Source organism: Cebus imitator, unplaced genomic scaffold, assembly GCF_001604975.1.
Source record: "Cebus imitator isolate Cc_AM_T3 unplaced genomic scaffold, Cebus_imitator-1.0 Scaffold36, whole genome shotgun sequence".
Taxonomy (NCBI): domain Eukaryota; kingdom Metazoa; phylum Chordata; class Mammalia; order Primates; family Cebidae; genus Cebus; species Cebus imitator.
In genome coordinates, this window is record NW_016107351.1 from 6,439,670 (window position 1) to 6,465,055 (window position 25,386).

Below are 25,386 nucleotides of genomic sequence, written 5' to 3' on the forward strand. Positions count from 1 at the left end.
GATCTCGGCTCACTGCAACCTCCGCCTCCTGGGTTCAAGCAGTTCTCCTGCCTCAGCTTCCTGAGTAGCTGGGACTACAGGCACGCACCATCACGCCCAGCTAATTTTTGTATTTTTTTAGTAGAGACGAGGTTTCACCTTGTTGACCAGGATGGTCTCGATCTCTTGACCTCGTGATCCACCCGCCTCGGCCTCCCAAAGTGCTAGGATTATAGGCGTGAGCCACCGCGCCCGGCCGGATGTAAATAAGTTAAGATTTACAGTGGTAGTGACCAGCACATCAATAAGGTAATCTATTTGCAAGCACCTGGGCATGTAACGGGCTCATAATGAAATTTGTTCACTCTATGCATTGGTCTAGGGTCTTTAAAAGCCACAGGTCTTTGTTTGATGTGCTTGTTGAAGTGTTGAGATTGTTGGAAGATAGTAAAATACCAAAGTTGAAACGGCGTGGTAGCTCACGCCTGTAATCCCAGCATTTTGGGAGGACAAGGCAAGAGGATCGCTTGAGCCCAGGAGTTCGAGACCAGCTTGGGGAATATAGTGATACCCTGTCTCTTTAAAAAAAAAAAAAAAAAAAAAAGTTTTTAATACTGATGTTTACAGGATTTTGAATGTCTGAAGCTCTTGACTGCTGAAGGTGACATTTCTGTTACGTTCTGTCTCCCAGCAGCTGAGTCCTTTTAAAATGCACTGGGGAAGCGCAGGACCCACAGCCCCTGCTATTGTGTATTCTCCATTCTCTGTGGTTTAGCCGAAATTCCATGAGGAAATTCAAGTGACTTACTCAGGTGAATTTATCAAACCTGAATGTGCATTTCTCGACCCTAGTTGTCCTCTCACAGCCATACTTAGACGACTCTTGCCCTTTTAAATTGTTTCTGTTATTATAGATTTATACCTGCGCTTGATCCATGACTTTGTAATTTGTAAGAAAACTTTGGAGGAAGCCCTGCCATGACTTCCATGTGGGGTCCTGGGGGTCCTGTTTTTAACATTGCCTTCCAGCTTTGCATGGAAGCTTTTGCTGTCTACGTGCTGATTACAGGCAGTTGTACTTTCCTTGGCAGGATTAGGGACACTTGTGGAGGCCGGGCTCACCCCTGAGCAGATAAAGAGACTCTCCCTGAGGTGGCTTCATCGTAAGCTTTTGGCAGCCACCCAACTCAGTTCTCGCGTCTTCTGCTCCTACCTTCTCTGTCTTCTTTGAATTTGGATATTCCTTCCCTGGTCCAAGCTCCTGTCTTCGATCAAATGCTGTTTTTACTGCTTCCTAAGGATAGATTTTCAAGAAGTCTAACAGCTCAGCCAGCTCAGTGAAACACAAGCTAATGTGGTGTTGGGTAAGAAGGTTCTGTGCCGTCTCATTGAAAACCGAGCCAGTCAACTGCAAGGCTGGCGGGGTGTGATCCTTGTAACGTCTTGTTGTGTCTGTTACCCCACGGATGTCGGTAAGGAGCTTCCACAGAGCCGGCTGTGTACCGCAGAGACACTGAGCGTGGTGAGTGGACTTTGATCTGTGTGTGAGCCAATCGTGTCGGAAAGACTCGGAGTCGTCGCCGTCAGTCCACAGATGCATTCAGTGGCAGTGACCAGCACCGTCACCCACCGCTCAGTCTGTCTTAGGGTTCCTCACCTTTTCCTCCACCACCACAGAGACTGCAACATTTGAGGGGTATTTGTGTGTATTTTTTGGGTGGTGATACATTGGGTTTTTTGTTTGCATAGAGGGGGGACAGTGTTCGGTGTGTTCTTACCACAGAACTTAAAGTATGAATAGGCTCATTCTTCCCCACCACAGGATCCGTCAGATGCGCTCACTGTGCCAGGTACTCTGAGATTAGTGTTCCCCATTTGTTTGACCTGCAGACACTAAGTGTTACACACAGGGAGTGAATTCAGAGATGCTTCTAGTCTTTGGAATCTTGATACTTCTAAATAACTGGTATGACTATTGGGGATTGACCAGCAGATGCCATCTCTTGCCCTCTTGATTCACCTGCTTGCCTTAATTTGTTCCTAAATTCCAACTATATTTAAATAAAAAATAAGAGGGGTTTGTGAAGGCTGTGGTGCCCACTGGGAAGCACTGCCTGGGCTGGAGTATTGGAGTCATTCGCAGACAGAAGGGAAGCAGCTCTCATTGCAGTATTACACAGGCACGGACGGAGGCCGTGTGTGGATGCGTTAGGATTGTGTGCTGTTGCCTCTCAAAATACCCACTAGAAACGGGTATAACCAGGAGAATACAGGCTCTGCCCACTGTTCACTTATTAACAGATTGTCATTTCCTGACATTGGGTCATGTGGCTTTAGAAGGCTGGTTCCCTCTTTTTGTCTTAGTTCAGTTTTCTGCGTCCTAAAATGCCAACCCCAGTGTGTGTCTGGGTAGACAGAACTGTGCTGCCTGTCTGCCATGGGGGCTGTTCTCCCACCTTATCCCCACGCCCGCAGCTCCCTCAGTTACGTGGTGGGCACAGGATGTGCTTGGGTGTGAGTAAAGTCAAACCCTGAATCTCTTGGTAGTAATATCTGAGTGGTGTTGCTCCTTCTGCTTTTTGAAAAAGCTTTTCTTGCCATCTTCAAAAAGCTTTTTTCTTTTTCCCAGCATTGCTCCTATGCTGCCATACTTGGCATTTTTCCTTACTTCCTCTCAATTTTGTATCAACGACTCCTCTCTAAACTTCAGTTCAAAATTAAAAACAGCCCAAAAAAGGCTCTTTGCCACCAGGGGGCAAGGTGGAACACGTTGCTAGTGGTCTGGATAGTGGAGCAGAAATTTTGAATTTTAAAAATTAGCCACCCAGGCCAGGTACAGTGGTTCACGCCTTAATCCCAGCACTTCGAGAGGCTGAGGCAGGGGAATCACTTGAGTCCAGGAGTTCGAGACCAGTCTGGGCAACATAGTGAGATCCCATCTCTCAAAAAAATAATAATTTAGAAAATAAAGATTAGCCACCCTGTCTTCCTTTTCCAGATGCTAAAGGTGATTCCTGTTTGGTAACAGTATCCAGAAATGAGGGGAATAACACATCTGATCGGCCGAAGTCAGCTCTCCTGAAGGTATCTGGAGAGTGAGGATTATGTGCTTCTGTGACATGCTTTGTTCCTTCCTGCCAGGCCAGGGATACAGCAGCCCTTCCCCCCAACCCCCTTTCTGTCACTCTGGGCTAGCCAGGCTCCTTACGTAAGCACAGCAGGGGCGAGGTGGAGCAACCGCGTGTGAGAAAGGACTGGAGCGGTGGCGGGTGGTCAGGGTAGAGTAGGAAGCGTGGGTACCCAGAGGCCACCTGTTCAGACGTCAACTCTTCTTCCCATCTGGCGTGAGCTACTCCATTGAATGGTGCCAACAACAGTGAAGTGAAGGAGATAACTTTAGATTATTTTCAGGGATGATTCTCCAAGATGACAGCAAATCTTAAAACCAAAGAGCTGGTCCTGGAAGAAGGGATCTTGGACTGTTAACTTCTGATGGAAGGAGCAGGATGGGAGAGACATGAGTGCGGGATCTAGAACATCAGGAGGGCCTGGCTCTCTCTGCGAATGAGGCTTCACCATCAGCTTGAAGAATCCTACTGCACACATGTGCCTCTGCAGTTAGTGGTGCTGGGATGTTTAGGGTGACATCTTGAAGGGAGAGCCACTAAAAAGAGGGGCATTATTCACATTTTGCTGTATTCTTGCAGCTGTCCATGTCTTAATAATGCAAGCGTGGAGCGGATGTTTGAGGGCCAGGCACTGCTCTGGGTGCAGGAGATGTGGTTACAAGCCCAGGTCCCTGACGAGCTCCACAAGCTTAGTGTACAGTGGCTGTGCAGCTGTTCACAAGGCCGCTGGGGAGGGTGGGTAGACCTGTACCTGTGCATTTCCACAACCAGAAAAGGCAGTGCAGACCTTATTAAATGCAGGTGTACCAGATCTACGTGCAAGAGTGTGATTCACATCGCTATATACTTAAGGTAGTAACAGTTTCTTCATAAGGTAGCAAAACAGGATCCGTGGGAAGGTTGCTGGTGCAGGTGCTTTACAGACTTACTAGAGACTCGGCCTTGGATTTAGGACATTAGACAAGAGTATAGGATGGAACAAAATTTTTGCAGTAAATGTAAAATATGCTGTGTAGGAGGCAGGCATATAAGGATGCCCCAGCTGTAGGTTCTTTAGATTGTCTATATAGTATTTCCGTGAGTAAATTGTTTTTGATGCGTGTGCTGGTACTGCTGGTGGATTTGAAGTGGAGTCTGGTGGCGGCTTCCACTCTGCCCTCTCACCAGCTTATGTCAATATGTGACATTGTATACAGCAAAACTAGATGAACTTGCACCCCAGTCAGTGGCTCTCAACTTTGTGTCATTATTAGTTCAGAAATTTTGGCCAGGTGCTGTAGTTTACCCCTGTAATCCCAGCACTTTGGGAGGCCAAGGGGGGTGGATCACTTGAGGTCAGGAGTTCAAGACCAGCCTGGCCAACATGGTGAAACTCCTTCTCTACTAAAAATACAAAAAGGCCAGGTGTGATAGCGTGCACCTGTAATCCCAGCTACTTGGGAGTCTGAGGCAGGAGAATCACTTGAACCCGGGAGGCAGAGGTTGCAGTGAGCTGAGATCGCACCACTGCACTCCAGCCTGAGTTGACAGAGTGAGACTCTGTCTAAAAAAAGAAAAAAGAAATGACATCTAAACCCCACTGAGCCTCCCGGGAGGAGAGCTAGCCCAGGCCAGCTGTCTCCACGGTGACTGGATGCTGCGGAGGAGCTGGGACTATTACCTTCGCACTTGTGCATCCTGGAGTTGTCAGAACACAGAGCAGTCTCCTAGTTCTGTGTCCGTCTAGCCATGGGATCTGCCATGAAATGCCTGTGGATCTGCCATTGGGTTGGTATTTTTAACTTTCACTTGGGTGAAACTTGTTCATCATTTTAAATAAAGCAACGTGATTTGGAGTTGTGTTTTTAGCATTGTTTTGTCTTTTTCTTTCCTACTCATTTGAAAGTCAATAGAATGTAGTCTGTCAGCAGAACAGGACCTTTTAAAAATGTATTTATACTTTAAAACAATGGGATAGGGCACAAAATGAAGGCCCTGGGCCAGAAGCAGTGATGCACACCTATAATGTCAGCTGCCCAAGAGGCTGAGGCAGGAGGATAACTTGAGCCCAGGATTTCAAGGCTGCAGAGAGCTATCATAATGCCTGTGAATAGCCACTGCACTCCAGCCTGGGCAACATAGTGAGACCCTGTCTCTTATAAAAAAAAAAAAAAAAAAAAAAGAAAGAAAAGAAAAAATAGGCCCATACACTGGCTGAAAGTTCCACAGTGGTCAAAAGGTAGTCGCCCATAGATAAAGCCTATTCCACATTTTATAGTTCCGGGGCTTTTTTCATCAACCACTACTGAAAGGCCCTCTTAAGCAGTGCAGCAGGATTCAGCTCTCCCTGTTGCTGGGGGGTCTTGTTTGGGTATCGTTCATTTAAAAAGAAGCACTCCAGGCCGGGCGCGGTGGCTCAAGCCTGTAATCCCAGCACTTTGGGAGGCCGAGGCGGGTGGATCACGAGGTCAAGAGATCGAGACCATCCTGGTCAACATGGTGAAACCCCATCTCTACTAAAACTACAAAAAATTAGCTGGGCATGGTGGCGCGTGCCTGTAATCCCAGCTACTCAGGAGGCTGAGGCAGGAGAATTGCCTGAACCCAGGAGGCGGAGGTTGCGGTGAGCCGAGATCGTGCCATTGCACTCCAGCCTGGGTAACATGAGTGAAACTCCGTCTCAAAAAAAAAAAAAGAAGCACTCCATCTAACATCTTGGTTTATATCACACATCAGCTTAGGCACTGTAATTTTCCCAAAAAAGTATTAAATGCATCCTAAGCAAAAACTGGAACTGTATTTCTTTAACATTGGGCCTTATGTTTGGCTTGGTACCTGGCATGACCCTCCTGTGTTTATTAAAAATAACTAAAGAGTGGAGTAGGGAGTGGTAGGAAAATTCGCTTTTGGTTACAACGTATTTATCTCAAAATCCACTGTTCAGCAACAGAGGCCAGGGAGGATCTGGAGAAACAAAAACAATGGCCTTCATTTCCTTCATGGCACCCTCCCACCCTGCAGGCATTCTGGAATTGTGCAAGAAAGTCCGGTAAGAGGGATGGCATTGACCAAAGAGCTGCAGCTGAATTTCAGGTCTAGGGGCCCAGAGCGGTGTTACCAGGATGCCTGTGGTGAAGGCTGCTGGCCTCAGCCCCGGAGGCGCATTCTTGGGCCAGGATCTGGAGATGTCCTCTGTGTAAATGCATTAAGGCAACCCTAAGGATTGAAAGCAACTCCTGACAGGCCTGTAAAACGGCACACGTAATCCGGCTTTATAGTTGCTTTTTGTTGTTTTACAAGGCAATCCAGGCCGTCGTTTCCATGAACCTTCTCGGGTTTACTTTTCTCTCTGCATTCCCCAACTAGCACTTATATTTCCAAAATGCTCTAAGATGAACTGCCGTACCAAGGCGAAAAGATGACAACCTAAGGGCACCTGATAACAGTATTTCAAATTGAACCTGGGCTCAGTCAAATACTGCCCCAAAGCGTCAAGCCTGCCCAGGCCTGGCAGGGGTTGGCCCTCCTGTGCCTCCCAGGGAGGGGGTCAGGATTCTGCCCCCCATCCCCGCCCCCAGCCTGTGCGTCACCCCCGGGGCGGAGGATGTCGGGGGCGGGGTGTGGCGACGGGGGCTCCGCCCCGGGGCGGGGCGCGGCGCGGCGGCGGGGTGCGGCGGGCTCCCTCGGGGTCCCGGCGGGCAGGCACTCGGCGGCGGCGGCGCGATGGAGGCGCCAGCCGAGCTGCTGGCCGCGTTGCCTGCGCTGGCCACGGCGCTGGCCCTGCTGCTCGCCTGGCTGCTGGTGCGGCGTGGGGTGGCCGCGAGTCCGGAGCCCGCGCCCCCGGCCGAGGCCACTGGGGCCCCGGCGTTGTCCACCCCCTACGCCCCCGAGTCGGCGGCCGCGCCCGCGGAGCCGGAGGAGCCCGGGGAGCCCGCGGGAACGGGGGAGCCCGCGGGACCGGGGGAGCCCGGGGAACCCGCGGGGCCGGGGGAGCCCGAAGGGCCAGGGAAGCCCACAGCGGCGCCGGCGGAGGCGGAGGAGCAGGCGGCGGAGGCGAAGCAGGTACGCACCGGGGCCCCCGCGGCGCCCTCCCCATCCCGCAGAGCCAGGGAGCGGGGCCGCAGCCTCCAGGCCAGGCTGCCCCCGGGAAGCGCGGAGCCCGCAGCCCGCAGGAAATGCAGGTCCCGCCGTGCTAAGCCTCAGCCCCGAAAACTCACCGACCTCCCCCAAAAAGTGTGGCGAGGGCCGAGCCGGAAGGAGTTTGTTGGGGCGTCTTCTCTGCCTCCCCTCGCCTGCCCCCAGCCCAGGGCGTGCTCCGCAGCTGCCGGCTCCCAGGCCTCGGGACTTGGAATTTTGCTCCACACCCACCTCTGGCCCCTCCCGCCCACCGGTTCCCAAATCCACGTGCTTGCGGCTTATTTCGAGGGCTGCCATAAGAGTTACATTGATGTTGAAAAAGTAGCACTTGGGGGTGAGGGAGGAAGGCTGGCTTTTCTTTTTCAGTCAGTTTGAACTCCAGATTTGAGGCAGTGCTGTGGCGTTTTGTGAAGCCCATAGGCTGGGACTGAAAGAAAAGGCACCCGCTCCCAGGAGTCCTTTTCCTTGTCGTTTTCAAGCTGCACATCTGTCTGCTCCTAACACCCTACTGCCTCCCCCCGCCCCCGTGGTAGGTAAGCCAGGCCTGGAAGGAGTGAAGCTGCAGGATAAAGCCCTCCTGGAGTAGCAATAAGCACCCCAAAGCTCCCTCCCTGCCTCTGCCCCAGCCTCCCCCCTGCCGTCCATCAGCTCGGCCCTGGCCACCCTGCCCTGCCTGGGGATATCAGGAGAAGAGTCGGATTTCCCTCATCCACTCATCCCAGTCCCTACACTCTAGACTGGAAACCTATGTGCCCATGTCCCCAGGAGTTCACCGCGCTTGGCTGGTCCAAGCCACCACCAGGGTCTCTAGTCGGATTGGAATCCCTTGTTCTTACCCCTGAGCTCCTTTTCTTGGAAGGGAGGAGAGCCGGGCTGCGTTGTCAGCGTGTCAGCGTGCCCACTCTGTCCTGTGCTGGACACAATGGTTTACCCTGGAGAGAAGCCCTTCGGGGGAGGAGGAGGAGGCAGCCTGGCGGTGCTCAGAGGCATTTCTGTTTGCTGTGTAAGTGCGCCAGACCCTCTCTGAGCAGGCGCTTTGCTTGACAAGTGGGTGACTAATTGTGTCATTAGAGAGGACTCTAACCCAGCCCATTTAATGGGATGGAGGTGGGGCAGGCCCTGCGGTTCTTGCTTAGGGTGGGCTCGCAGACCTCACTGGGTGATGGTGGAGGAGGGTGGGTTTGCACATGTGCTGATCTTTTGTGTTTGCGCCCATATTTGGGACTCCTGCCTCCGTCGAGGTCTCGTGGGAGCAGGAGAGGCCTGTAGACAGTTCTGGAGCGGTCGTGCAGCCCCAGTCAGCCCTAGCCTTACAGGGCTTTGTCACCCACACCAGGCTCTGGACTGAAGTGCAAAATGTCCTTTAGCGGCGCCCTATCGGATCTCAATCCTGTGGAGTAGGGCGCTTAAAGAACTTTCTACAAGGCCTTTGGGCTCTCAGCATATATGATACCTACGGGAATAGGTTCAGTGGTGTTTAAATAGGGGCCCTCGAATCATTTGCCTCTCTCTGGGTGAATGCACGTCCTCTCAGGCTGAACAGGTGCTCTGAAGGACAAGGCAGTATGGAGGTTCGTGTACCAGGCAGCCCCCTTGACATAGGGGCCAGTGAGGATGACTTGAGGCTTGTGTCTGTCCTCCCAGTAAGGCACTCTCCGGAGAGAACCCACCCGATAGGAGAATTCAGTTGAAGTCAGTGCCCTTCCGCTTTGGGCCCTCCTGAGCTGGCCAAAGCTCCCACAACTCCTGCGTGCAAACATTAAGCCAGGTGCTGTGGGGACACAGATACTGTGTCATTCATCCCACCCACTCCCAGTGGTGGCATTAACCTAAGAAGCTGCTTAGAAATTGTCTTTATGAGCTTCAAGTCAGTGACAAGCGAAAAAAAAAGAGGAAAAGAAATTGTCTTCAAGTGGACTCCAGTGTTTCTAAGAGCTTTCAGTGCTTTCTTCTGATGAGCACACTGCTGGAGCTTGGAGGATGGGGGCGGGGGGCAGGGGAGAGAGTTCCCCTGGGGAAGATAACTCAAATCGGGGTTGGGAAGTGGGCCGATGCCCTCTGCCAGCCTCCTCCCTCCCTCCCTACTCAAACCCCAGTAACAGCAAGGGAGGAGGGTAACTCCACTGCTGTTAGCTGGGAAGTCACTGCCCTGGGGAGCAGCGCTTAACTCACCTCTCCCCTCCCTCTTCGTTTTCCATTAACTGCTTCCTTTCTAATCCAGTCCTCTCCCTTCCCAAGGAGGCCTGGGTAGGCTGGGGCAGCTGCTGCCTCTGACTACAAAGCTGATTATTGAGAAGGATCTCTCGCCCTGGGAAGCAGCCTTCAGCTGCTGCTGGGGATCACTCAGGAGCATCCTTGAGGCACACTGTGCCCTCTTTGGCTAAGGACAAAGTGGTGGGGAGGGGCCCCTATAGGCTGAGACCCGGAAAAATGGACCAAAGAAATGGGGATGGGATCAGCGCAGCCCTTACTTCCCCAGGGCAGCACAGGCCAGGGCAGGGAGGCAGAGGAGAAAATGATACTGCTAGAACCTCCTTTCTCACCTAAGGGTTAGCTAGGGGTGGGCAGCGGAGGAAGCATTACAGGCAAGTCCTGTTCACACAAAGAATCATGACCCAACAATGTCAAGAACAAGAGCTGGCCCCTTTCTTGGTGTCAAGAACAAGAGCTGACACCAAGAAAGGAGTCAGGGCTTTCTTGGTGCTCCTCTGTAGGTTGGGGTTTTAGGATTGCCAGGCCTCTTACCTAATGCGGATTCGAGTCAGGCTGTATGGTCGGATTCCCAAACAGTGGCCATTGGCAAAGGGTCATTTGAATGGCACTAGAGTTAAATCTCCTGTCTGTGCCAGGACTCAAAACGTCTCTGTGCTTGGGGCCTAGCTCTGCTCAAAGACTGAGTAGGGACTTCCTGCAAGGCAGCAGGCTGGCGTCATGAGGCACACAGGGAGACTCTTCTAGATTTAATTGGGATTTACGAGATTAAAGCAATATGACAAATAAATACAATCTTGATCCTTGATTGGATTCTCCATCAGGGATAGGAGTAGGGAGCTATAAAGGACATACTGGAGACAACCGAGACATTTTTTAAATGAATGGGTGTGTTAGATAATCTTGTTGAATCAATGCTGAATTTTTGGTGTATGATACTGGCAGATGGCTGTGTAAAAAATGTCCTTGTCCTTAGGAGGATGCATGCGGAAGCATTTTGGGATGACATGTCATGATTCAAATGGTTACAGTGTGGGTGTGTATGGAGAGAGAGAATGCAAAGATGGCAGAATGTTCACAATTGCCGGATCTGGGTGAAGGGTGTATGGTATTCATTGTATTATTCTTTCAACTCTTCTGTAGGTTTGGAGTTTTTCAAAAGAGAATGTTAAAACAAAGAAGCCCAGTGGGACATTTCTTGGAAAAGGGGTTGGTTTTTCAGACACTCTGCTGGTGGTGGTCTGAGCGGTAGCACAGCCTCCATCTGTCTGACTTCACCACCTGACTCAGCCCCGGTTCCCCTGAAGTCATCCTGCTGTCAGGTCCACCTGTGTCCTCTGCCCTCACCAGCCTGTTCACCATAGATGTGACCCGTGGAAGCTGCAGAGACACCAGCCTTCCCAGAATGACCCAGGGGCGGGTGAACATCCCCATCCTCTGTCCTGTGCTTTGTGACGGCAGTGTGGTCCTATTTTCTGTTCTCTTACCAAAAGCTCAGAAGTCAAGTAGTGGAGAGCCAAATAGATATTTGGCAGTTGTTTATATCACTTTAGGTTCTTGTCTTTAAGCAGCTTAGGCTGATATATCAAAATACCACTGGATTGCTTAAGCAACAGACATTGTTTCTTATACTTCTAGAGGCTGGGAAGTCCAAGATGGAGGTGTTGGCGGATTCCAGTTTTGGTGAAGGCTCTGTTTCTGGCTTGTAGACAGCCACCTTCTTGCTGTACTTTCACATGGTAGGGACATGGGGGTGTCTCTTCCTCTTCTTATCAGGGCCCTAGTAGCATCGTAAGGGCTCCATCATCATGACTTTATCTAAATCTCACCTCCTGAAGGCCCCCCCTCCAAGTACCATCACACAGGGGGTTAAGGCTTCAACATATTGATTTGCAGGGGACACAAATATTTAGTCCAGAACAGGCCTAGTGACTTACTGTGGCAAAAACTAGAAATAATCCAAATGTTTATTAATTAGGACATTGGATTCATTAGCAAATTGGCATGAAATAAGTAAAAAGGCAGAACGTAAAATATTGTATTCACAGTAATCACAGCGATATACAGCAGTTGAATAGAAGACACGTGAGAGGGCTGTCAGTGAAGCTCCGTGTTCAATACTTCTAGTGGGTATTTTAGGGTAAAGTTGTTTAAGCACATAATTTAATTTTTTCCATATATGAAAAAAAATTAGCCCCGGGGCTTTCCTAATGGCTAAACTTTGTTCTTTCGGAGAGAAAGAGTAATGTCAGTTAGAATTTTCTACTTAGCCAGAAGTAGTACATTTTTAAAGAATATGTCTTGAGAAAAAAAGCCACCTAGCTTTGGAGAGTTAGAAGTAAAATGGTGAGCATGTTCACCTGCAGACAGTTTCTTTTTTGTAGCCCTGCTCTTTCCCAGTCAGCCCAAACCACAGTGTGGGAGGAGTGAGACCAGCTTAGGCCTCTGGTGGACAGTCTTCCAGAGAAATGCCAGACCTGATGACCAGGAGTATTTCTGGAACCTGCATTTGACCACACTGGGCTTGCCACTGTTAAGGATGGAGGCATGGAACAGGATGAGGAGGTCAGGTTCCGAGGCCCTTCCTCTAAGGGGGCCTCATGCAGAGCTGCTTTTGAGACAGAGTTTTGCTCTTGTCACCCAGGAATGCAGTGGCGCGATCTCAGCCCACTGCAACCTCTGCCTCCCGGTTCAAGCAGTTGTCTTGCCTCAGCTTCCCAAGTAGCTGGGGTTACAGGCATGTGCTACCATGCCCGGCTAATTTTTGTATTTTTAGTAGAGATGGAATTTTGCCATGTTGACCAGGCTGGTCTTGAACTCCTGGCCTCAAGTGATCTGCCTGCGTTGACCTCCCAAAGTGCTGGGATTACAGGTGTGAGCCATTGCGCCTAGCCCTGTTTCCAGCATTCTTATTGCTTGCTTCTTGGTCAGAAGGCTGGAAAGGGCTGAGCACAATGGCCCATGCCTGTAAACCCTAGCACACTGGGAGGCCAAGGCTGGAGGATCACTTGAGTTCTGGAGGTAGAGGCTGCGGTGAGCTCTGATCGCACCACTGCACTCCAGTCTGGGCAGTGGAGCAAGACCCTGTCTCAAAAAAAAAAAAAAAATGCTGAAAAGGAAGCTGGGGGGTGCTACAGCAGTCATTCTAGTCCTTCCGTCCCCCTCTGCGGGGTGCTAGAATCGATGCTGTTTTCTTTGTTTGCTTTCCATTTTGTTTTTTTGAGACGGAGTCTCCCTCTGTTGCCAGGCTGGAGTGCGTTGGCACAATCTCAGCTCACTGCAACCTCTGCCTCCTGGGTTCAAGTGATTCTCCTGCCTGAGCCTCCCAAGTAGCTGGGATTACAGTTGTCCACCACCGCGCCCCTCTGCGATGCTGTTTTCTGTACATAGGGTTGCATTGACTAACGTGAGATTTAATGGCCCAGAGAAAACCCATTGCAGGACTGGTGGAACTTATCTTAAAATGTTGCTCTGAATTGCCATAGGACTTAAAGAAGTGATTGTCCATGTCCACAGCTGTCTACTTCCCAGGCATCAGCTTCGGTTTTTTATTTGTTTTTTCAATATGTTCTTCTTTTTTTTTTTTTTTTTTTTTTTTTGAGACAGGGCCTCGGCTGGTCCAATGGTGTTGGGTTATCAGAACTTACTAACATTAATGTCACTAAACTTGGTATACAACCCGCTACTGCTAAAGTTGACTGGCTTTAAAAAAAATAAAAATGACAGAGTCTCACCCTGTTGCCCGGGCCGGAGTGCAGTGGCACAATCTCAGCTCACTGCAACCTCTGCCTCCTAGGCTCACGCCATCCTCCCACCTCAAGACAAGAAAATTCCTCCAGCCCAGTGGAGTTCTGTTGTAGATCAGCAGGAAACCTACTCCACGGTCAATCAGCCATTAGTCTTTCATGAAGTTCTTCCTATGGTGAGGCCTCCTCAAGATAGATAGATAGATATTTAAGAGGGAGTCTCTGTCGCCCAGGCTGGAGTGCCATGGCGTGATCTTGCCTCACTGCAACCTCCCCCTCCTGAGTTCAAGCGATTCTCCTGCCTCAGCCTCCCAAGTAGCTGGGATTACAGGCACGTACCACCATGCCCAGCTAATGTTTTGTATTTTTAGTAGAGACGGGGTTTCACCATGTTGACCAGGATGGTCTCGATCTCTTGACCTCGTGATCCACCCGCCTCGGCCTCCCAAAGTGCTAGGATTACAGGCTTGAGCCACCGCGCCCGGCCCTAATTTTTGTATTGTTAGTAGAGATGAGCTTTCACTGTGTTACAGGCAGGCCGGTCTCAAACTCCTGGCTTCAATCCAGCCTCCTGCCTCTGCCTCCCAAGGTGCTGAGATTACAGATGTGAACTGCTGTGCCCAGCCCTCATCTTCTATTACTATGTTTAAAGTTTGTCATGGTCAAAATTGTTCAGCTTGGTTTTCCCCAATAAAATTATGACATTTCTCCAACCCTCTTCCATCTGATTTTATCCATCTCTTAGTTTTCTTCTCTGTCCTGTATTTTCTCTATTTCAAAATGTAGCACCTAGAACTGGACCTGACCTCTGACAGGGGCTGCGGAGAGTAGAGATTCCTGTCCAAGAGTGTTTGGTTCTTGTTGTTGTTTTCCTCTTTTGTTTTTTAAATAAAGCTTTTGGTGTCCTCTAAATCCTCTTTGCAGGAACATTGCCCAAAACGGTTAATCTGATACGATTGAATCTGGCATGCCCCAGTCATCTGAGCGAGGGTTTGTTTAGGGCTTGTGAATGTGCCCTTGATTGGGATGTGAGGTTGGAATGCAGGATGGTGCTTTTGGTCTGGACATCTGAACACAGCAGTGGCCCTGGACGGGAGCGGGGGCCCAGACGGGGTTGTGCTCCTCACAAGAACAGTGATTCAGTCTCTCCCCACGAGCCCCACCCACAACATACTCCCTCCTCGTCAGCGGCTTACCCTGCACACTTCCTCCACTCTTTGCCCTGCCAGAAAAGCTCGGGTCCGTAGTATCAACTGCAGGACTCCTGGACCAGGGCCGCCTTGCTGCCTTCCAGAACACCCCTGCCACCCCCATCCTCCTGATCAATAGCTGATGGTGCCCACATCTATCCGCTCAGCTCTCGCCTCCCGAGCTCCCTGTCCCCTGGCTTGTCCACATGCACCTCAGCCCAGCACGCTAACGAGTGCCTCGTTTCTGCTGCCCCACCCAGCATTCCTCCTCTCCTCCCGGGATCTGCCATCCCACCCTCAGCTGCTCAGACCAAAAACCCAGGCATGTCCTTGTCACCTCTCCCTCCCTCTCGCCCGGAAGTCCTGCTGTCTGTAAGTCTGATCACCTCTCTCCAGAATGTGTCCCGAGGGCAGCCCTCCCTCCTCTCATCTTTCTGGTTCCTGCTTGGGTGGCTGTTCAGTGACCTCCTCACTGGTCTCCCTGTTTCCAGGCTCCCCACCCCCACCAGCCTGTTCCAGCAACCAGCATGACTGTCCTAGCACAGAGAGCACACCCCACGACCCTGTCCACAGCCCTCTGCGTGCAATTCCAAACTTCCCACAGCCCCAAGGCTGGGAGGACCCTGCCCGCCCGCCTCTGCTCCCCTTCCCCTGCAGCCACCGACTCCTTTCTGGGGCTTAGACCTACCAGGCCTGTGCCCACATCGGGACCCTGCCCAGTACACCCCTCCCCACCTGAGCCTCCACACAGTCGGTCCTCACCTCTTTCCTCTGCATGTCCTTGCCCCAGTGAGCCGATGTAAAGTCACCCCCCAACTCTCTCTTTCTCCAGTGCATCATCCCGTTTGGCTTTCTTCATAACACTTCATCCGGTCTGAGGTCATCTTTCATTTCAGCGTGCCTTGTCTGCTGCAGTGGAACACCTGCTCCTGAGAGCACGTCCCAGCTCCTGCAACAGGCCCACACACAGTAGGCACCCGTTGAATGAATATGATGCAATGCCACAAAAAGAACAGACATTGCTGTGGGCTCCTGCCTAGAGGCAGGTCCTCTCTCCTTGTCTCCCACCCGGGGCAGCAGGAAGGTGTCTTGCTTCTCTTCCTGCCCAGGCCTCCAGCCCAGTACCATGCACAGCCGCCTGCAGCTCTTGCTCTCAAGCTGTGTGTTATGCCCCAGAGAGGAAGACTGCCCTGTAAGGTCGTGAGCTCCCTGTGCCTGACGTGTTCAAACAGAGACTGGATCCCAGCACTTCATCCAAGGTTCCAACAGCAAGTATTTTTCTTTAGGTGGAAGCCACACTAGATCAGTGGTTTTCTAACATTTTTTAAATCACTGGATCCCAGCGGGGTCCAGTGGCTCGTGCCTGTAGTCCCAGCACTTTGGGAGGCCGAGGTGAGCAGATCACCTGAGATCAGGAGTTTGAGACCAGCCTGGCCAACGTGGCGAAACCCGGTCTGTGCTAAAATTAGAAAAGCCAGCCGGGCGCGGTGGCTCACGCCTGTAATCCTAGCACTTTGGGAGGCCGAGGTGGGTGGATCACGTGAGGTCAGGAGTTCAAGAACAGCCTGACCGTCATGGTGAAACCCCATTTGAAAAAAAAAAAAAAAAGAAAAAGAAAAGGACAGGCATGTTGGCTCATGCCTATAATCCCTACTTGGGACTAATCAGCTACTTGGGAGGCTGAGGCAGGAGAATCACTTGAACCCAGGAGGCGGAGGTTGCAGTAAGACAAGATTGTGCCACTGCACTGCAGCCTGGGTGACAGAGCAAGACTCAGTCTCAAAAATAAATTAATTAATTCATTAACAAAACACTGGATCCCTTCTTGCCTGTTTGGTGTCATAGGGAAGCCCGGGACAAAAAGCAAAAACAGAGCTGCTCTCGGGGACAATCTAGGCTCCTCTTAACTCTGTCCCCTCCTCCCTGCAACAGTCTCTGCAAACCTAGGGTAGAACTAAAGGCCCTCCAAATCGGGTCCTGTGACCTTGGGCGACCCCTACCCAGACAGAGGAAGGAGAGGGGCGCAGAGGTGAATGTGAAAGGGCAGATCACTGCCTGAGGCCATGGTGCAGAGAGCACCCTGAGTCCCAGCCCACCAACCCCGGCTCTTAGTGAGCCATCGAGGGGAAAGAGAGTTCACCCAATCTCATGGCAGGAGAATCTGGAAGTTTTTGAACTTGGAAAAACAGAGATTGTTGAAATTGAACAAGGTCAGGTACTATAGGCAGGTGGCATGGGTTTTTGAGAAGGAAAAGGATTATAAAGTTGGCATTTTAAGATGTTCCTGGCTGGGCTCCGTGGCGTACACCTGTAATCTCAGAACTTTGGGAGGCCGAGGCGAGCGGATTACCTGAGGTTGGGAGTTCGAGATCAACCTGATCAACATGGAGAAAGCTCATCTCTACTAAAGATACAAAATTAGCCGGCTGTGGTGGGGCATGCCTGTAATCCCAGCTACCCAGGAGCCTGAGGCAGGAGAATTGCTTGAACCTGGGAGGCAGAGGCTGCAGTGAACCGAGATCACAGCATAGCACTCCAGCCTGGGCAAGAACAGCAAAACTCCGTCTCAAAAAAAAAAAAAGAGAGAGAAAGATGTTCTTAAAGCCGGATGATGGCTGGGTGTGGTGGCTTGTGCCTATGATGCCAGTACTTTGGGAGGTTGAGGCAGGAAGATGGCCTGAGCCCAGGAGTCTGAGACCACCCTGGGCAACATACAGAGACCCAATCTCTACAAAAAATAAGAAAACTAGCTGGGTGTGGTGGCACACACCTGTGATCCCAGCTCCTAACAAGGATGAAGGGGGAGGACTGCTTAAGCCCAGGAAGGCTGAGGCTGCAGTGAGCCATGATTGCACCACTGCACACCCGCCTGTGTGACAGTATGAGACTGTCTTCAAAAAAAGATGACTGGGGGAGAGCAGATGTCGGTGCCACATGAAGGCACTGAGTGGTTGTAGCAGAGAATAAAGGGGTGAAGCCAGAGCCTGTTGGAGCGAAGGGGAGACCCTAGAATTCAGAATGGAAAGCAAGTCAGGGCTGGGCGCAGTGGCTCACGCCTGTAATCCCAGCACTTTGGGAGGCTGAGGCTGGTGGATCACTTGAGGTCAGGAGTTCGAGACCAGCCTGGACAACATAGTGAAACCTCATCTCTACTAAAAATACAAAAATTAGCTGGGCGTGGTGAAGCATGCCTGTAATCCCAGCTACTCGGGAGGCTGAAGCAGGAGAATCACTTGAACTGGGTAGGCGGAGGTTGCAGTGAGCAGAGATCGCACCATTGCCTCCCAGCCTGGGCAACAGAGCAAGACTCTGTCTCAAAAAAAGGAAAGGCAGTCAGGTTGGAATCAACATTCCCAGGCCATGTTAAGGTGTCAGAGATGCTGTGGCTGCCAAGAAAAGCTGGACAAGTGAGAGGGGCCAGTTTGAGACCTGGATTACAAGGTTCTGGACAGAAGTTCCCGGACACACCTCATCCAGTTGCAAATATGAATTTAGAGAGTGGAGCCTGTGTGTCCCCAGCCTGGAGTTGCGTTTAGAGGGAGAGATGGCTGAGTTGTTTTGCCGGGTGTGGGGGAGCAGCAGTGACCCCCACCCCAGCCTGCCCTCCCTGCCAGCACCAAGCCCCCGGAGCTGGCGCCAGCTGGGCTTCGCTGCTCGCCCTGAAGCTGATGCTCCCGCCACCCCCACTGTAAAAGATGAACGGCTGATTGGCTAATGGAGCCCTTCTGGAAGGAGAGCACTGTCAGGCACTCTGGAGGCAGCCTTGGGCCTGGCCCATTCTGGGGTGAGGGGTCTGGGCAGGCCCCTTGTTGCCTTCCTGTTATCTTCATCCTTGCCTGCTGCAGGCAGGGGAGGGACAGGCGTCCCCTTGGGAGTTAGGAACAGCCTGAGGAACCGGCCAGCCTCCTGGAGCTGCTGTCCTCTGAAGTCATTCTGGATTAGCCAGTGGGATTGGTGCGGTCACAGCAGGTGGCAGCTCTGGTGGCTACAGGGCCACAACAGAGACCCCCTTTGCACAGCCCCACAGCAGAACCATCTCCTTGGGCAGCAGACACAGACAGAAATCTGTCTCTATCACTCTCTCTGTCTCTCTCTCTGTGTTTCTCTCCCTCTCTCCCCCTCCCCCCTCATCTATCCCTCTCTTCTCTCCCCTCCCACCTCCTCTCTCTCCCTCTCCTGACTTCAGCACTTTGCATCACGCTTGAATCAGCCTGAATCAGCCAGGGCAGCCATAAATGGCAACGTGCAGCTCACAGGGTATGAGCTTGGTTCACTGTCTCTCCAGCTACTGCAGCCTGGCCTGCTCCTTCAGCTTGGCCTCCAGGGCACCCTGATCCTGGGTGCCTGGCACTGGGGAGGCTGTCAGGACGCACGTCCCCTTTGCCTTCCCTCTCCCACCTCCACCTCCTTCATTGGAGGGACAAGCTGAATTAGAAAATTATCCCAGAACATGTGACATTAAAACGTGGTCTCTATTCAGTCATAAATTGCTGAGACTCTGGTCAGCGAAGTGATGGAGCTTGGGCTCAGCCCAGCCTGCCCTGGGGGCCAGCCAGGGTGACGCCAGCTGCCTGTCTCAATTCACTGTTTCCATGAAATTGATTGACTTTCATCAGAAACATGATGTATTCATTTGCCAGGGCTGCTATGACAAAACACCACAGAGTGGGCGCCTTCAGCAACAGATATTTCTTTTCCCGGAGTTCTACAGACTGGAGGTCCAAGTTCAAGGTTCAAGTTCAAGGTGTCCACAGGTTCAGGTCCTCCTAAGCCCTGTCTTTCTGGCTTGTAGTTGGCCGCCATCTCTGCTTCCTCACAAGGTCTTTGCTCTGTGCACTCACAGGCCTCATGTCTCTGTGTGTGTCCAAGTTTCCTCTTATAAGGACCTCACCCTGATGGCCTCATTTTAACTTAATCATCTCTTAAAAGACCCTATCTCCAAATAGAGTCAGGCTGAGAGGTAGTTGGGGCTAAGGCCTCAGCCTATGAATTGGGGCGTGGAACACGGCTCAGCCCATGAGCCGAGCAGCCTGAACACTCCTGGAACCAAGGACATCAACAGGAACTCCGCAGCGATGATGGCCTTGGGTGAGGTTTGGGTCATCCCTGGAGCAGCTGCTCTGTTCCGTTTCCTTTAAGACCCCAGGAAGAATCACCTGCCTGCTCTGTTGGGTTTGTGCCACCTCCAGGAATGGCTCAGACCGTGCTCAGCATGGCACGCTGCCTGGCTCGCTGCACCGTCACTGATTCATTCAACACTGAGCTGAAGGCCAGATGCCTTTCGCATCACAGCTCGGGCCTTTACCATCTCTCCCCTGAGCTCCGCACCCTCTTCTCACAGTTCCTCCTGCTGCTTCTCTTGCTGCTCTCTCGATCCTCCCACCACCTCAGCCCCCCAAGTGCAGCTCTCGTTCTGTTTGTCCCTGTTTATTTTTTTTCATTAAAAAAATTTGTTTTAATACTTGTTTATCTTTTATTTATTTTTTAGAGACAGGGTCTCCCTCTGTCACTCAGTTGGGAGTGCAGTAGCACCATGATAGCTCACTGTAGCCTCAAACTCCTGGATTCAAGCGATCCTCCCATCTCAGCCTCCCAAGTAGCTGGGACCACAAGCACATGCCACTACCCCTGGCTAATTTGTTAATTTTTTGTACAGATGAGGGTCTCACTTCATTGCCCAGGTTGGTCTCGAACTCCTGGCCTCAAGTGATCCTCCCACCTAGGCCTCCCAAAGTACTGGGATTACAGGTGTTAGCCAGTGTACCTGGCCTTGTTTGTCCCTTTTTGAAAGCTTCAGGTGGCTTCTCACTTCCTGAAGAATGAAACCAAACGCTTTAGTGTCCTGTATACGACCTCTGTGGTTGCAGACCCTGCGTCTCTGCATACTACTTCTGTCTTTCTTTTCCTTTTTTTTTTGAGACAGAATTTCGCTCTGTCACCCAGGCCGGAGTGCAATGGCACAATTTCAGCTCATTGCCACCACCACCTCCCAGGTTCAGGTGATTCTCCTGCCTCAGCCTCTGAGTAGCTGGGATTACAGGTGCCCACCACCATGCCTGACTAATTTTTGTATTTTTAGTAGAAAAAGGGTTTCACCATGTTGGTCAGGCTGGTCTTGAACTCCTGACCTCAGGTGATCTGCCTGCCTCGGCCTCCCAAAGTGCTGGGATTACGGGCGTGAGCCACTGCACGCCGCCTGGTGTTTTACTTTTTAAAAAAATAATGGGGGCTGGGCTCAGTGACTCACACCTATAATCCCAGCACTTTGGGAGGCCGAGGCAGGCAGATCCCTTGGGCCCAGGAGTTCAAGACCAGCCTGGGCAACATGGCAAAACCTATTACAAAAATACGCAAATTACCCAAGCCTCGTGGCCCATGTCTGTAGTCCCAGGTGATAGGGAGGCTGTGGTGGGAGGGTTGATGGAGCCTGGAAGGTCAAGGCCGTGGTGAGCTGAGATCGCACCACTGTACCCCAGCCTGGATGACAGTAAGACCCTGTCTCGATAACAACAGTAGTAACCATTGGAATTCATTCTATTATCATTAGCATGTTCTCTTCAAGCTGAACAAATTACCCAGATAAAAGTGGGGATGTTATTTTCAGTAGAAGCCCAGGTGTGAGGCCCTGGGATGTCTCCATGGGGAGCAGTTTGATAACCACTTTAAAAAAATGTTCCGGCCAGGCTCGATGGCTCATGTCTGTAATCCCAGCACTTGGGGAGGCCAAGGCAGGTGGATCACGACATCAAGAGATCGAGACCATCATGGCCAAGATGATGAAACCCCATTTCTACTAAAAATACAAAAATTAGCCAGGCATGGTAGCACACACCTGTAATCCCAGCTACTCGGGAGGCTGAGGCAGGAGAATCTCTTGAACCCGGGAGGCAGAGGTTGCAGTGAGCCAATATTATGCCATTGCATTCCAGCCTGGGCAACAAGAGTGAAACTCAGTCTCAAAAAAAAAAAAAAAAAAAATCAGACTTCCAAACTCAAGTATAATTTGATTTTTTTCTTTTTCTTTTCTTTTTTTCTTTCTTTTTTAAAGACGGGGTTTCACCATGTTGATCAGGCTGGTCTTCAACTCTCAACCTCAGGCGATCTACCTGCCTTGGCCTCCAAAGTGCTTGGATTACAGGCGTGAGCCACGTCGCCCGGCCTTCTTTTATTTTTGAGACAGGGTCTTATTCTTTTGCCCAGGCTGGAGTGCAGTGGCACAACCATGACTTACTACAGCCTCAGCCTCAGGCTCTAGTGACCCTCCTGCCTTGGCCTCCCAAAGTGCTGTGATTACAGGTGTGAGCCACTGTGCCTGGCCCAAAATCTAAACGTATAGTAGCCTCTCTGCTCAGGAGGGCTCGGGCAGGTCACCTGACACCAGGTCCTTTGGGGATATGGGTCTGCCCCGGCTCATGGACTCCTCACCCTGGATTGCAATTATCTGTCTGTGTGTTTTTCCTACTGGACCACGAGCTCCTTAAGGCAGGGACTGTGCTCATTTTTGCTCTTGTTTTTCATTTAATCTTTGTGTCCCTTGCACATAATAGAAGAACTGGCCTCCTGTCTATTCTTGGTATTGGCTTATTTCTGAGGCCCTGCCCTGAATAAGTCAATGGCCATTTGTCTGTCATGAAAGAGAGACACCAGCCATGAGAAAAACAACTGTTTTTCTGTCCATGCACACAGCACTCCACAGAACCCTTCACTTCTGATACCAAATACGCAGCCAGCCCCCCCTACAACCAATGAGTTCTCCAGATACCAAGTGGGTGTCCTCCAATTCAACTCTGACACTAATGGGCCCAGTCCGCAGACTGCCCCCCACTTCAGAGGCCAATCACAAGTATCAGGTCCCCTGGTTACCTACACTTTGGTCCTACTTGGCTGCAAATCGAGGGTTCCACGAACCCCTCCTCCAATCCAGTTCAGTAATTTGCTATGGCATCTCACAGAGCTCAGGGAAACACTTCTGTTAACTGGTTTATTAAAGGAAATGATAGGCTGGGTGCAGTGGCTCACACCTGTAATCCCAGCACTTTGGGAGGCCGAGGCAGGCAGATCACGAGGTCAGGAGTTCGAGACCAGCCTGACCAACATGGTGAAACCCCATCTCTACTAAAAATACAAAAATTAGCTGGGCATGGTGGCGTACACCTGTAATCCCAGCTACTTAGGAGACTGAGACAGGATAATTGCTTGAACCTGGGAGGGGAGGTTGCAGTGAGCCAAGATCTCGCCATTGCACTCCAGCATGGGCAACAGAGCAAGACTTCATCCCCAAAAAAAAGAAGGGAAATGATAAAAGTTTCTGTTCCCACGGAGTTGGAACTTACCACCTCTGCGCACGGGAATGCATTCAGCCTGGAAGCTCTCCCAGCCCTGTGCTGTAGGGATGCTGATGGAGGCCTTCTCATATAGGTGTCGTTAGTTCTTAATTTGATCTCCAGCTCCTCTCTAGTCTGTGGAAGCAGCTGGGGGGTGGTGAGGCTGAAAGTTCCAAGTTTCTCACTGCAGCTTGACCTCTCTGTTGACCAGCCCACCCAGGAGTCACCTCATTAGAACAAAAGACACTCCTATCACCCAGGAAATTCCAACGGATTTAGGAGCTCTGTGCCAGGGACTGGGATCAAAACCAAATGTTAGAACAAAACATGCTCCTACCACCCCTATAACTTAGGAAATTTCAAAGGATTTAGGAGCTCAGTGTCAGGGCTGTGCATGGTGTCACACACCTGTGATCCCAGCTACTCCAGAGGTTGAGGCAGGAAGATGGCTTGAGCCCTGGAGGTCAACACTGCAATGAGCTGTGACTACACCACTGCACTCCAGCCTGGGCGGTAGGGCAAGACCGTTCTCAGAATAAACCCCCAAAACTCTGTGTCAAGAACTGGGGGCAGAAACGAAAGATAGGTTGATTGATTGATTTAGGATGTTACAGTCATTCTTTCCACTTTTTTTTTCTAAGTGATCTTCCTGCCTCAGCCTCCTGAGTAGGTGGGATCACAGGTACGTGCCACCATACCTGGCTAATTTTTAAATTTTTAGTAGAGGTGAGGCGTGCACTGTTGCCAGGCTGGTCTCCAACTTCTGGACTCAAGTAACCCTCCCACCTCGGCCTCCCAAAGTGCTGAGATTACAGGCATGAGCCACCAGGCCTGGCCTCTTGCTTTTTCTTTTTTTTTTTTTTTTTTTCCTTTATCTTTTTTGGCATATAGAAGAAAATAAAGAAAAATTAGGATCTTTGGATCTCACTGTCTAAGGACCCCATTAGCATTTAAAAATATATTCAGACTAATTCATGCATATTAATAGAAAGTCCAAATTATACTGAAATGCATAAGATGGAAAGGAAAAGCTGCCCCCCAATCTCCTCTCCCAAGAGGTAGCCACTGCTGACAGTTTCTCGTGGGCCTTTCCACAAAACAAACCTTTTCTCTGCATTTTTAAGCACATGCGTGCACTTCCACTTTGCCATTTACAGCAAGATGATTGCGCTGCTCATGTGGGGCTGCTGCTTGCAATTTTCCCTCCATTTATCTTGATGCATTTTTCACATCTGCACCTATCAACGCCTCCTTTTTTGTTGTTGTTTTTTTTTTAAGATGGAATCTCACTCTGTCACCCAGGCTGGAGTGCAGTGGCAGGCACAATCTCAGCTCACTGCAACCTTTACCTCCTGGGTTCAAGCAGCTCTCCTGCCTCAGCCTCCCGAGTAGCTAGGATTAAAGGCATCTGCCACAAAACCTGGCTAATTTTTTTTTGTATTTTTAGTAGAGACGGGGTTTTGCCATGTTGGCCAGGCTGGTCTCGAACTCTTGACCTCAGGTGATCCGCCTGCCTTGGCCTCCCAAAGTGCTGGGATTATAGGTGTGAGCCACTGAGCCTGGCCGACGCCTCCTTTTGAATGCAATGTGGCATAGTAACACGCTCTGCAGTCTATTTATTAATCAGTCAGTATTTTGGCGAACATGTTAACCAAGTATATTTAGCTATAACATGTTTAACTCAATAAACATTTAGTTGATTCCAGTTCTGTCTTTTCAACTGAACACTACGAGAGTCACTATGTAAAAATCCTTGGCAGGACATGGTAGCTCACGCCTGTAATCCCAGCACTTTGGGAGGCCAAGGCGGGTGCATCAACCAAGGTCAGGAGTTCTAGGCCAGCCTGACCAACACAGAGAAACCCCATCTCTACTAAAAATACAAAAATTAGATGGCGTGGTTGCAGGAAACTGTAATCCCAGCCAGTCAGAGGCAGGAGAATCGCTTGAACCCGGGAGGTGGAGGTTGCAGTGAGCCGAGGTCGCGCCATTGCGCTCCAGCCTGGGCAACAAGAGCAAAACTCTGCCTCAAAACAGTAAATGAATTAAATTAAACTAAAAAAAAAATCCTGATGGACATTTCTCCAGCCTGGAGCAGATTCCTAGAAGTGGGTTTTCTATGTCAAATGGAATGGCTCCTCTCCTGCCTCATGAAGAGGCCTGCCTACCCCCACCTCAGCCACGAAGAGACTTTGCTGTGCAAAGTCTGGGACCTGTCAGGACACCTAAGCATCACTTCGGCACAGACAGCGCTGAGTCTCTGTGTACAAACCGCTAAGTGGGGAAGAGACCCTGTTGCCCGCCCAGCTCCTCCCAGGCGGCATTTTGTGTAGTCAAGAAAGTCACTCAGACCAGGTGCGGTGTCTCATGCCGGTAACCCCAACACTTTGGGAGATCGGAGTGGGTGGATCACCTGAGGTCAGGAGTTCAAGACCAACATGGTGAAATCCCATTCTCTACTAAACATACAAAAAAATTAGCTGGGCTCGGGTGGTGGGCATCTGTAATCCTAGCTACTCGGGAGGCTGAGGGAGGATAATTGCTTGAACCCAGGAGGTGGAGGTTGCAGTGAGCCATGATCGCGGCACTGCACTCCAGCCTGGGCAACGAGAGCAAAAACTCTGTCTCAAAAAAACCCACAAAACAAAAGTCACTCAGAGGAACTCAAGGCCCCCCTGGGTTTGCCACTTCT

General features: G+C 50.8%; 2 protein-coding genes across 4 annotated transcripts in view; both read left to right on the forward strand.

Moving 5' to 3' along the window:
* The window catches only part of JMJD6 (jumonji domain containing 6, arginine demethylase and lysine hydroxylase), a 15,278-nt gene extending 10,321 nt beyond the window's left edge, over nt 1-4,957 (forward strand). The window contains exon 7 of the mRNA XM_037737240.1: nt 1,071-4,957. Coding sequence (XP_037593168.1) covers nt 1,071-1,107 — 37 coding nt within the window. The 3' untranslated portion in view covers nt 1,108-4,957. The remainder of the gene's footprint in view (nt 1-1,070) is intronic.
* A 1,798-nt stretch (nt 4,958-6,755) lies between these two features.
* MXRA7 (matrix remodeling associated 7) overlaps nt 6,756-25,386 on the forward strand; it is a 30,667-nt gene continuing 12,036 nt past the window's right edge. The window contains exon 1 of one of the 3 annotated variants that reach the window (XM_017525065.1): nt 6,756-7,148. In XM_017525065.1, coding sequence (XP_017380554.1) covers nt 6,810-7,148 — 339 coding nt within the window. In that variant the 5' untranslated portion in view covers nt 6,756-6,809. The remainder of the gene's footprint in view (nt 7,149-25,386) is intronic. The other 2 variants (XM_017525063.2, XM_017525064.2) reach the window with 2 other exon arrangements.